At 33.9% G+C, this 13,459-nt stretch overlaps 1 protein-coding gene across 2 annotated transcripts in view; it reads right to left on the bottom strand.

Moving 5' to 3' along the window:
• The window catches only part of KLHL1 (kelch like family member 1), a 263,122-nt gene that overhangs the window by 148,342 nt on the left and 101,321 nt on the right, over window positions 1–13,459 (bottom strand). For both annotated transcript variants that reach the window (XM_074859534.1, XM_074859535.1), the window contains one exon: window positions 12,010–12,206. In XM_074859534.1, coding sequence (XP_074715635.1) covers window positions 12,010–12,206 — 197 coding nt within the window. The remainder of the gene's footprint in view (window positions 1–12,009; window positions 12,207–13,459) is intronic.

Genomic DNA, 13,459 nt, shown 5'->3' with positions numbered 1-13,459 from the left:
GGTATCACACAGGCAGCCAATAAAATCAGTCCATGACGATACCATGAATCATCTTTTCAGCACTTTCAGGTTTTGTTCTCCTCTTGCTTGCTGACCCGTAGTCTGTACCAAGGCTTATCACACTCTGTTTGCATTACATTGTCAGCCATGGCTCATTATATTCAGTCACACAATTCCTTATTAAGGTAAGGCTGTGATGCTCCCATGACAAAAGTAAAAACGCTCTGAAAGTTTGCAATACTAAAAGAAATGTCCTAAATGTGGATGAAATAAAATATTTTCTGAACAGCATTCACCACAATTTTAAGGCTCAGGCTAGAGTAACATGTCAATGAGATGGAAATACCCTATTAATAATTAACTATTAATAGACATTAGTAATGTCTACTAATTAATATATATATATTTTTAATATAGATAAGTGAGAACATGAATCTTTCTGTTCCCCTGGCTCCAGTTAGGAAGAAATACTTGCAGATGATGTTTTTTTCCACAGTATTTCTGTGTTATGATTCTCTAATATCTGTCACTATCGTATTGAAGGGCACTTGTACATTGACAGAACACTGTAAAGCTTCAGTTTCTGCTACTGCTTCAGGGAAGAGCAGGGCTAACCTTTACTCTAAAATGTTCTCTTTTTTTTCTTTTTTTTCGCCAGTACTGAAAGCATCAAAAGAGGTATCATTCTTTGAGATTTTATTGTTTTTATTTTTGTATGACCGCAAATTCTTCCCAGTTCAGTCAACAGATAAAAGGGATGTCTGCCCTGCGTTATACTGAAAACATTATTGCCAGACAAGATCAGAATGAATAATCCCTCACTCTCACGTCTTCACTATTATCACCAAAAATTAGCCATCAGGTATGTCATACCCTTGGAAATGAGGAGCACCATCTACAAATCAGTAACTCAAGACTTCGTTTTGCTTTTGAAAGACAAAGCACACAGTCTCATCCTGACTGACAACAAATACTCCTTAGTATACTGTCCAGTGCTTAAGAGATAATCTTGTAAATGGTATGTGTTGTATATCAAAACTTAATGAAAATATTATTAAAACTAAGTTGTAAGCTCTCAGGATGCACCATTTTAAAAATGCAAGTCACTGATGATTGCAAAAAGCAGAGCAATGACTAGAGACAAGAATCTTGGTGATAGTGCTTTTACAAAGTAGGATTTCTACTGGTCATATACTTTTCAGTTTACTTTCTTGATCATAGCCTAATGCCTAAGATTGACTTTTCTATCAAGTCCCACTCCTGTACCTTCTCTTCCTCTGTTTTTCCTACCAGAGCTCCCCACATTAGTTTCAGTTCAATCATCCTTGTTATTTACTTGTCCCCTCCTAGCAGCAATGTATTCCAGTTCAGCTATCTCCTCTTCTCTGTTGTCCCCAGTACTGGGACATGTCCTTCAATCTTGCCAAGGACATGTAAAAATGTCAGGTATTTGATTTTACAGCAGTTTGCAGATTCAAAGGCATTGAATTTACAGCTACAAAATTCAGCTCTCTTGATTCTTATCCTCAGTGTTTTCCATGAATGCCAACAAAATTCTCTAAAATTCACTGTCTTTGGAGTGCTTTTTTAGTGTAGTATTTGCAGTTCTGTATGTGCTGAAACAGATTCATGATAACTGATTTTAGGCACTCACCAATGATTTTTAGGTTAAGAGTCTGCTTGCCCTGAGCTGCCTCTATGGACAGTAATTTATTTATGCCTACAGTTCAGTGAGATGAAGCAGGACTTATAAATTGATATATTCTTCACTCAAGAGATTGAGATGTAGATCCCCTGACCTGACAGACAAACCATCAACAGATGACCTGAAGAAAGAAGAGACATATCAGAGTACCCTTAATATTAAATTATATTTCTCCTAGCACTCTGATGCATAATAAGTATTAGTTGGATGGGATACTAACGTTGCTGTTGAATATTTAGGTTTCTGGAACTAGAATAAACTTGAAAACCAAACTAAAACCATAGAAACTGTTGAGTCCCGTGTATAATGTAAAAGGATGATTCAGATGAGAGTGCTACTTTTCATAGTAGCACACTCTCTAGGAATAATAGAGCATTCTGCCATACTCACCTTTTTAATGTGGCATTTAGGCAATAAAATTGAAGTTCCTGATGATAAAGAAGGCATCAAATTGTGATTAATGCACTACAGACTATTTGCTTAACTATTTTCCTGTAGATTTCACAGCATTTTACTACCAGCAGTTGCCTTCTCTATTTCCTATTAATTATCTTGTTGTCCATATGCTAGTTCTTGAGATGCTCTTACTTTCCTCTTCTCCTACTGTGTCTTGATGGAGTAGTACTGTAACGTGCCATGTCACAGCTCTACTAAGGAGAACTTACAAAAAAGCAGCACACTGTGCTAACTGCTGATTATTACAATCAAACAAGAATCTTAAAAATACCAGAAGCGTGAAAAGTGGTCTACAAAGTACAATTTCTTCTCAAAGAAGAAAATAAGAAAAAAAGAAGTTGGAAGTAAAAGTCATAATAACAGTCATAATAATAGTTTAATGTCATGCTCTAAAAAAAAAAAAGAATGCTACTGTAAGTCAGTCATGCTATCAAGAGAAATAAACTAGTCTAAGCTTGGTTTTGTACATAAAGATCAAATTTTGTGTTTTGGTGATAGTCACAAGCATTCTGGGACTCTTGTGCTTGCACTGCTTCAGTCTTTTTCACTTTTGTGTATTGCTAGTATGGCTTTAAAGTGGTAAAAGAAAGAAAATTCTAAACCTCAAAAAATATACTTCCACGTCAAGTGTGATACAGTGAGTTCCAAAATGTTTTTCTTTTTCATCTCTGCATCTCTGGTTTTATTATTTATTTCAATTCCCCTAGTTCTTTTGAAATATTTTCAACTTAATTTCACTAGTCCAAAGGATGAGAAAGAGAGAAATGATCTTAAAAAAAGCCCAAACAATTGGAGTGCTAAAATAACAACTTTAACAATCAGCATTTAACTAGACAAGGGACCTGATTTCTTCAATTAGCATTCTATGTAGACCTAAGAAGCATTTTAAGTAGAGACATAATTAAGCTTTTTACTCCAAGCCAGTGCATTATTAACTCATTTGAAAGGAAAATATATAAGCAATTTGAAGATAGGAAGCCATACTTTTCTGTGTCCATATGTCAAAATTTACAAGATGCCTAACATTTTTTTTCCAGGGACACCCTGCTACATGTAAGAGAAGAATGAGAATTACTAATTTAGAAAGAGTCACGGTGACTTAACAATCACTGACATTTCAGCAAGGTTTTGACACAGCATCTCCTGACTTCTGCTGTCAGTGGCACAGGAATAAATAGTAAGCTGTACATGTGCGCAACTATGTAAGTTTTGAATGGTACCTTTTACAGTACATTATTTTCTTTATACTGAATATTCCAAATTTGTGATTAGAAACCACAGGTGAAAAGCATAAACAAAGCAATTATAATTTTCTATAGTCTAGAGTCCAACCTTATCTCCCCTTGAAAATTACGTTTAATGGATTAGTACATCCATTTTAGTCATAGATATATGGAGTCATTTTATGTTCCAGTTAAATTCACCTGATTTTTTCCCCCAGGTCCCAAGATAACTTCTTGCACATACTTATTTTATATTAAACTTGAATCAAAAACCTTAAAAACTTTAACAGTTCTTACAACACCAATTCACTTTTGAAAGTGCATGTGATGTGCCCTAAAACCAACATTCTCATTAAACTACAGTAGTTGCAACATTTCTACTTATGTAAACAATAAATTGTTCCAAATTAAAAAAAAAAAAAACAAAACACCCTACTGCTATGGATGGAAATATCCTATTTCAAAAGGTTTTTTTCTTAAAGTATTTTCCTCAAAACTATTCATTTTTTTCCCTTCAAGAGTTAAGAAGATAATATATTGCATTTTTGGACAAATAAATGTTCAACAATATGAGTAACAATGACACCTTCCAATGTCTGACACAGTCTCTTCCATAGTTGCTCGAGTACTGTATTCTATCATAATATTCTCTTAGTAGGCTGGACAAATGTTTAAATAGGGTTTTTAAAGAAGCAACAATAAAACACACAAAAAAAAAAAAAAAAGAGAAAAAGTTCATGTTCTATGAACACTATCTATACTGAAAAAAGCATCACAGATCATCCATTGGGTCTGGATGCCGTAAAGTCTGAACACAGCCTGCACAGGTCTTCTTGCAGATTTATATTTGCTATTTACAGTGCAAGTAGGACATTTTGTACAATAATATATTTTGGAAATGTATGCCTGACAAAACATAAGAAACAGAAAATCGCAGAATGCTTTAAAATTTCAGTGTGTTACTGCTAACTTGTTGCTAACATGCTACCAATAGCTTGTTACTAATAAAAGTCAATTAAATGTTAGCTCTGCTAATCCCATCTGTTGCACATTGCTTAAAAAATAAAATTTAAAAAAATATCTGAACTTTTGCTTCATGTTGTCCCTGGATACACAGGCCATTGAAAATGCACAGGAGATACATTTAATAGCCTCATAGAATAATTTTGGTTCAAAGTGACCTCTGGAGGTCATCTTGTCAAACTCCCTGCTCAGTGCATGTCTAACTAGGTCAGGTTACTCAGTGACATATTCAGTCAAGTCTTGAATACCTCCAATAACAGATCCCCAAAACTCCACTGGTTGTTGCTTTTCTAGCATTTGAGTACATGCATAATTTAAAAAAAAAAATAAAATAAATAAAAAAATCTTAATATCCAATTTGGATTTCCTATGTTCCAATTTCTGTCTGTTGACTATCACTCTGCACCTCCAACAACAGTCTGGCATCGTCTTCTCTGTATCCTCCAATCAGATAGATGCAGAGAGAAGTCAGGTCTCCCTTAGCCCTCTATGACCTAGGTTCAACAGGCCCAGCTCCCCCATAATTTCCTCATACGCTGTGTGCTCCAGCATCCAACCAGCTTGGTGACCTCCACTGTACTCATTCCAGTATATCCATGTCTCTCTTTTACTGAGGAACATCAAAGTAGACACAGCACTTTATATGTGGTCTCATGGGTGCCAAATAGGGAAGGATCACCGTCTTCAACTTGCTCACTCTCACTAATACATTCCAGGATGCTGTTGGCCTTCTTGCTGCCAGAGTAGATTGCTGGCTTACAATTAACTTGGTGTCCTTCAGGAGCCCCAGGTCCTTTTCTGCAGAGATGCTCCCTAGACAGTTGCTCCCTAGCCTGTACTGGTGCATGGAGTTATTTGTCCCCAGATTGCATGACTTTGCATTTCCCTTAGCTGAACTTTGTGATGGTCCTGTTAGCCCATTTCTCCAGCCTGCCCTCTAAATAGCAGCCTTGTCCTCAAACATATTGACCATCTCCCCCTGTCAGTTTGGTAACACCTGCTAATTTGCTGAGAGAGAACTACATCCTATCATCTAGATCATTAATAAACTTGTTAAACAGTACTGGACCCAGAAGTGATCCCTGAGGATCATTACCATTTACTGGTCACCAGCTGGACTTTTTACTACATATCACAACTGTTTGAGCCTGTCTGTCCAGTCAGCTTTCCACCCATCTCATTGTCTATTTATCCACATCACCAATGTGGTGATAAGGAGGTCAAAGTGGTCAAACCAAAGTATGATATGAAGTTAACAAAGCACTTATCTGGTCAGTATCTATTCATCAGTATCTGGTCAGCTATTTTAAATAGTAGAAAGCCAACTGATGACCCTGATTATAAATCATGTTAAACAGCATATGCTAAAGAACTGTTAAATTACAGTACTACAGTTTGCTTGCCTCACTTGTTATCTGACCTTAGTTAAAGCCATATTAACCATGAAATAAACCACTGATGTCTGAATGTACAACCACAACTCATTAACAACTGTCATCACTATCTATCAATATCTCAGTTAACTTTGTCTTAATTTGAATATGGAGTCTTGTTACAACATTTCAATATGCTTTAGGGTGAGCTGTTGTAAAATGGAACTGGATAGGAAAAATTTAACATATCACTCCTTCCCTACTAGACATCGCCGTTTTAACTGTGAAATTCTGTGAGTTAGATAATAAACATAACAAATAACATGATCACTGAAGCCATAAAAGATCATTAAATTTGCATAAGGCACACACTTCACATAAGTGAAATGGTTGCTCCATCAGCAGTGTAATCAGAAGTCTCAGTAAGTTAAAGGGCCTGTATAGAGTCAGTACATGTCACTGAGATTAGTTACATGCTTATAATTAAGTTTCAGTAACGTTTTGCTGTGCTGGGACTAATGACCCTTGCAGCCGAAGCACATAACTACATCTATGAGAGACTAAACACCTTCTACCACTTCATTCAAAAGCACTTGCAAACATTCTGCATCTCCCAGGCTTGGAACTGTAACATATGTTAGGGTTCTTTATATTGCTAACATTTTGACTGGGTTACAGACACACCAGTCATTTTATTCATATACATTCTTCTGGTCATGGAAATTTTACTTATGGCTATCCTCTACTCAGTGCATCAAAGTAATTTGAATATTTTCCAATTTTATGTTTAGCAATTAATCTTGGAATATGGTAAAATAAAAATGTGGAACAAGTTCTCATCTCAGCAATCAAACTGCAGTTTCAAGATGCTCTTCATTGGGAGAGAGAAAGCAAACTACAGTTTTATTCAAAACCTTACCAAGTATGAATAAATGTTTATGGATTTCCCATGCTTTAAAACCAACTGCAATTATCTTTTTAAGGAAAAATATGATGTATTTTTCCTCTCTCAATATTTACTAATGTAGAAAAGTAGTTGTTATGAGAAGGGCTAATGGTACATCAAGGCCACAGAGTTCATTAAATTAGAATGGTCTGTTACAAAATTTCAGCAATAAGCAAACAATGGTTCAAAATAAAGTATATTATAAAAAGTCATATATTCTAAAAAGAACTACATCCCACCAAGGTTGCCATCACAATTTCGAACTAGACTTTATTCTGTTTTATAAAGAGAGAGATAAGACCATACATTACAACTCTAATTTCTGACAAGTATGACAGTTGATAAATTGCTGACTTTAGAGGTTAGCTTCCCTACATATGAAACCCCTGATAACTAGAATAAAGAACTGTCACTAAAAATGCTTGTTAGAAGAATGCATTTGTTTTAGCTTATTGATATGTTCCATTTTGCTGGTTTTGTATTTTTAAAAAGACATCACACATGTATTTCACTGTGCTATCATATAACTGACAATAAATTACAAATTTAAAGATAGCAGATCTATGTTTTTGCAGATTGAAAATTTACAGAAATTGACAAGCTAGTGAAAACCCAGATTGAAATTAAGAAGTACAGCAGCCTTAAAACAAGAGAGACATGAATATTTGCGCTGCCATTTAAATTAGCAGATTTGTTTAAAAAAAAACCAACACAAAAACCCCAACAACCACACACAAAGAACAACAACAAAAGCACACCATAAAACACTGGCACAGCAATTTCATACCTCAGAAATAAAACAACCCACATTAAGTCTGATGTGCCTAAACAAAAGAAACCAGTGAAACTGTGCATTTTTGCTTTTATTTTTTAACTTGTTGCTTCTAATGCTTTAGATTAAAATGTTGCTATCCAAGTACCATTTATAAAAAGTACAGGGTATGAAAACACAGAAATCTCCAACTTTCATTGCTCACTAACTTTTTGTAAAGTCTACCTTTCTCTCTTCCCCCATCAACCTCAGAACTTGCTATTTGGAAAGTGTATTTTCTAAAGATTTTTCAAATGTTCTCTGGTTTTCCTTCACTGCTTTTATCGTAATTTCCTCACTGCCTCCCCTTCTCTATGCACATATTTTCTTTTCTTCACTTAGATTTTTCATTTCAAAAGAACAATTTCATATTTGACACTGCAGACTAAATATCTCAGTAAATACCAGGGATGTTACACCTCTGCTCATGGGAAGGGATATATAACTGTACAGTTAATGGTTTTTACTTCCATTAGAAGCTTTCTTCATGCTCAACAATGACTCTGTAATTTTAAAAAAGTTTGTCACATTTGAATTAAATCTGGACATACCTGTGTCAACTATGCAAATAAAAATTTGTATTCAGGCTTCCACAGATTTCATGGTTGAGGGAAACTGAAGTTAAAACATGTGTTAGAAATTACATATCTCCTGAAGTCAACAGGATTCTTAAATTAATTGGTCTGCTCTTTACAAGCTATTTCTTCTTCAGTATAAATTTCCAAGCTTAAATGTCTTGACCTCATAATACCTTATGTGAAAGTATGAAGCAAGCTGATTTTATATTTTTGATACATATTTATTTATTTATTTTTAACGAACAACAGTGTAATTCAGAATTTGTGAAATATGAAGTCTGACACTAGTCATGGAAATTGCTTTTGAAAAATTAAGAGTAAAACATTTATGGAGACTCAATGAAGCAAACCATTTTCATGAAAATATATTGATTTTCAATAAAATGCTATTGTGAAGACAACTTTGAATGACTTTCTAATTAAAACTAATTGGTGGAGGAAAGCCGTAAGATATTTGCCAGGTACAGTGCAGTGTTAGCCTATGGTTCTAGCACTTTAAGTGAGTACCTCAACTAAGGGCTACAAAGAATCAGTATTTTATTTTCTTTTTTAGGAATCAACTAATATTTAATTTCACCTATGTAATAAACTGAGAAGCAAAATTATTTCAAGATGAGATTTAATTTGACTCATATCTCAAAATTATTACACATTCTAGAGCATATGCGCTGTCCATAGATCTATTTTGTAAGATTATCTGAAAAACTTTGTTTTGCTCTTCATTCCCATAACCAGTATAGATTTATTGTTTCTTTGAGTTTTTTTATCTCATAAAAATTTATGGTACCGCACTAATATTTCTGGTCAGGCCTAGCTGTATTTCTCTATAGCATTATGGTTAGAATAAAAATTATTATTTTTGGTTTTGACAATTCTTGGCTACAATATTTAAGAGACATACAATGGGGTCAAAAAGAATTTCTTGTGCTTATGTAGGGTAGACGCCTTTGCAGATGCAAAGAACAAGATGAAATATTTCAGTCGTTACCCTCACTTTTTCTTTACTTTGTGGATATGTGTACCTACTCTATTTAGCTGTGCTATTTGTTACTCTACTAAAAAAATGTTATGATGATTAGCATTCTAGAACTGGCTATTCAGATAGCTATCTATTCCCTATTCACTAAACTGATATGTTAATAAAATACTCTGGCACCACAGTGCTAAATATCCATGAAGAAACCCAATATTTTTAAAGATTTGAAAAAGTGTAGACAGAAATCATAGTATTATTTCACTCTTCAAAAGCCATCAGAGTTCTCTCAAATGCTGTCAAAGCTTCCCACACCCCAAGTTTTCTCCCAATAAGTGCTTTTCATGTATCAGGGAGGTTAATTTTCTAACAATTCCACTAGTTATATGATAAATACTTGAAGTAAATATTTAAGACAATAAGCTACAGAAAATTCATTTAATCTGTTTTATGTTTCACATTTTCACGGAGAAAAATTGTTTTTCTTTAGAAAGCAGAAAAGCCCAGACTTTGAAAGCTGCATTCATTAATCTGTTATTCTGCCTTGATATCAGAAAATTCTTAAGCCATTTATTTTCTATAACTTTCAAAGAATAATATTTTTTTACAAGCAAATGACCACACAATGTGCCACAGTTAAGTGAGTACTATTATTTCCTATTCACAGCAAACAAGCTTTTGCAATGACACCTTGGAAGAGGATTCACAGAGCCAGTATTTGAGATACATCACTCATAACTCTTAAAGAAAGCACACCAAAAAGCTATAAAGAAAGGGCCTTGAAGTTCTCTTGAAAGCATGAGAACTTTTTAAAAACAAGGATTTCCCCATCCTTTCTTTAAAGAGGGCTTCCCCTCAAATCCTCTGCATAAGACAGGAGTTTGTTCACAAAATCTCCCTTGCCCTACTTTACGTTTGCTCTGATCACAGTCCATACTATTTCCCTCGAGTCTGAAGGAAAAAATAACACTTTCTGTCACCTTGGAGATTACACATCTGCTCTTTGCTCTGCTCATCACTTTCCTATCCTTTCTTCACATTATAAGGCCTGTGTTTGGTGTTCCTCTATCACACTCTCCAGGGTATCTTCCCTGCACTGTAGCAGTATTTCCTGGTTATGCATGCATGTAGAAGAAACAATCACTTTTCTCTTATGTAGATTCCCTCTGATCAAGAGTGTTGTAGTCAAGACAGGCAACACAAAACAATAAATCTAATAGATGTGAGCTGTCTCACACCTAAATGCAGTAACACGATCCTATGAAAATATCGTGCACTGTGAAGTTTAACTTTTAGGATTATGTTTTCACTAAGTCAGAAGTTTAATCATGTACAGAAAAAATATGGTAATTGCACAACTGAATAGAAGTGATTATTTGTCTTTCTAGCGAAGAAAAAGTGTGACTATTCTGCATGCTTGCAAATGTAATTGTAGTTACATCAGAGCTTGCTTATCAATTACAACTGACTTCCTTTGTGATCTACCATCTTTTGTTGGTGATTTTCCCATTACACATAATTCAGATTTTAGACCTGAGCATTAAAAACAATAATAGATAATATATATACCTAATAACTTAGAAATGGGCACAGATCTTTTTGCACTTAGTGATACATCAGATATGTATCAGTCACAAATCTTTAAATGTACTATAATGAGTAATTTCATTCACCCCAAAAATATTTCAATAAATTGTTTTAAAGCATCGTAAGAATTTTTTAAAATCCAGGTTTTTCTCTAGTAGGGTTTTTTAATTTTTTTCATTTTCATTATATTGCTTGTCACTCAAAAAAAAGGTGAAAATATCAAAGTAATACATAAATCTAAAAAATATATTGATAAAAATGCGGAAATTTTTCAATCCATACCTGTTCAATGCTAATGCAATCTCATTCTAAGGTAGATGAGATGAATTCTGCTCTGACAGCTTATTTCTCTCCACTGAGAGATGAAGGTTAACCTGACTAGCTTGGACCTGGAAAACTACATTTTACATTCTAAACACAGACAAAATTAAAACCAGCCACAGAACTAGTTAAAATGGGTATAACTACCTGAGCTGTATTGGTAAGAAAAACACAGTTAAACCTGTGAATAAAAACATTGTATTAGTTACAGAAAAGAATAAATAAAATAAGGACATACTGCTGGATAAGCAAAACACATTCATTGACAACTGCTCTATTACTTCAATAATAATTTCAGTACAGATCTTAGCGGACCATTATTTCTCAGAAATTATATGTAATCTACTCTTTATGTAAGTTTAATTTCATGAGCCAGACGTTTTTAATTTTCTCAAACTATGAAGAATCATATGGCTACCAACATAATTTAGTTTCTGAATAAGTAGCATATTTTTGCTTCATTGATTCTGATTTTTGTATTAATGCCATACCTGTTCTGTCAGATGTAACTGGAAAAATTTAAAATATTCACAAATAAAATTCTTTATGTCTTCAACCTTCTGTCTTAATCTACTTCACAGATGAATAAAAGGAGGGATAATTCTTGGCCTGAAAAAACCCCAAAACTTCCCTTGATATTGTTCCAATGTAGCACAATGATAATTACAAAGCTTCCCTAAATCTAAACAAAAAGGAACAGTGATTAAATAGTACTCTAAGGACTTACAGATACCTTTTAATGTTATCACCTGTATGTGAACACGCATCTAATTAAGGCATATACTGTTCTGATCCAGCAGACAGTGCATTCATCATAGCAGGCCAATTATTGTAACTTCACCGAAGTTGAGAGGAATCACCACTCCTATCGTTTCAAAAGTGGCACTTATGAAATAAAGTTCCATATAAGTACAGAACCATTTCAAGCCAAAAAACTAAGAAGATATTTTTACCTACAGAAGATATAAAGGATTCACAAGATCATAATTCAGATATTCTAGAAACTGCCTTACCATGGTGTAGTTGTGAGCCACCTTCATAAGCTCTGTGCATCCTTGTGCATCAGCAAACGCTCGTATTCCCAAACAGTTGGATGGGTGCAAAAGCTTCATTAGAAAATGGCAGCAAACCTCTACTACTTGTGGCAGCTGGAGGAGGCAGGCAGCTGCTAGAAGATTTTCAATGGTATCTTCTTTCAATTCCAGGCAGCCTAAAAAAAAGGTTTGATAACACATGCAAACTTATTTACTTGGTATTTACAAGGAGTATCAAAAGATCTTTTATAAATAATACTAGCTCTCTATAAAAAACTATATAGAAAAAGTAAAGAGGAGAATTAGCCTCTCTGACTGGACTCTTCAGTGACCTGAATGTTACAGTATTGGAAACCTTCCTTTTAAAGCTACTATTAATTCAACTATATAATAGGGATAAAAAGAGACTGTAAAGTGTGGAAAGGAAGAGAAGACTTAGGAATACTGGTTTTATTTCTATAATGACACTAAAATCTGATTAACTATCTGGATATCAACCAGGCTGTGATTTTTATTTTTTTTTTAAACTAAAATTGATGATCAAACTTGCATTATCTTCAGCGGTACAGAGCAAAACTCACAGCCATTTACCTCCCTGCAAATAATGAAATAACATTGCACAACATAGCATGAATAAAGCCATAAAAATATCTTCAAAACAGAGCTTAAAATCTTCCAACTTTGTGATGCTTATTTGTAAAGTGATTTTGGGATTAATTTTATCTGAGTAACATATGGCAGGCCTCTCATAGCATATAATTCTTCTAAAAGACTTCATATTAGCTAAAAGAACATATATGGAGGCATAGTGTTTATATTCCATTAATTCTTATATTGCACTTAATTTTGTAATTTCACAATTCATTATCTTTACTTTGCAGACTGATGCAGTTTTAATAAATAAAAGGTAAAACAGAATAAAATAAACTTAAGAAATAATTTCTTTTAGTGAGGAATAAGTGTCATTCTTGTCATCATGCTCCCCCTTCACCATTATTTTTAAATTTTTTATTTACATTAGTATCTGTTACAAATCTCTTACATTAATAACTTAAGAAACTATAAATTAGAGATCACAAGGATGTCTTGAGAAGCAAAAGAAAAGAATAGGAAAATAATATGTGGAAATATAATATAAATTGTAAGAAACTAACACTTCTGATTTTATTTTGCTGTGCTTGGAAAAATAATTTCAAACTATAAGAGGATTAGACATATATTGATCTTTCTGTTCAAAGTAATATAGCTCAACAGTTAGATAAACTCACTCTTTTCCCAAGACAAATTTTGTATTTGTTGTCACATAAAGAGAAATCTACGAATCTTAATAGTTCTATCACGTGGCACTGGGGAGTTCTAAAATCCTCAGCTTCACAACAGAATGTCACTGAAAAGAAAAGCTGCTTTATATTGCAATACCAAACCCAAA

The sequence above is a fragment of the Strix uralensis genome, chromosome 2 (genome assembly GCF_047716275.1).
Source record: "Strix uralensis isolate ZFMK-TIS-50842 chromosome 2, bStrUra1, whole genome shotgun sequence".
Classification (NCBI taxonomy): Eukaryota; Metazoa; Chordata; class Aves; order Strigiformes; family Strigidae; genus Strix; species Strix uralensis.
Note: the sequence above shows the minus strand (reverse complement) of the source record. Positions and strands in the feature narration are given on the sequence as shown.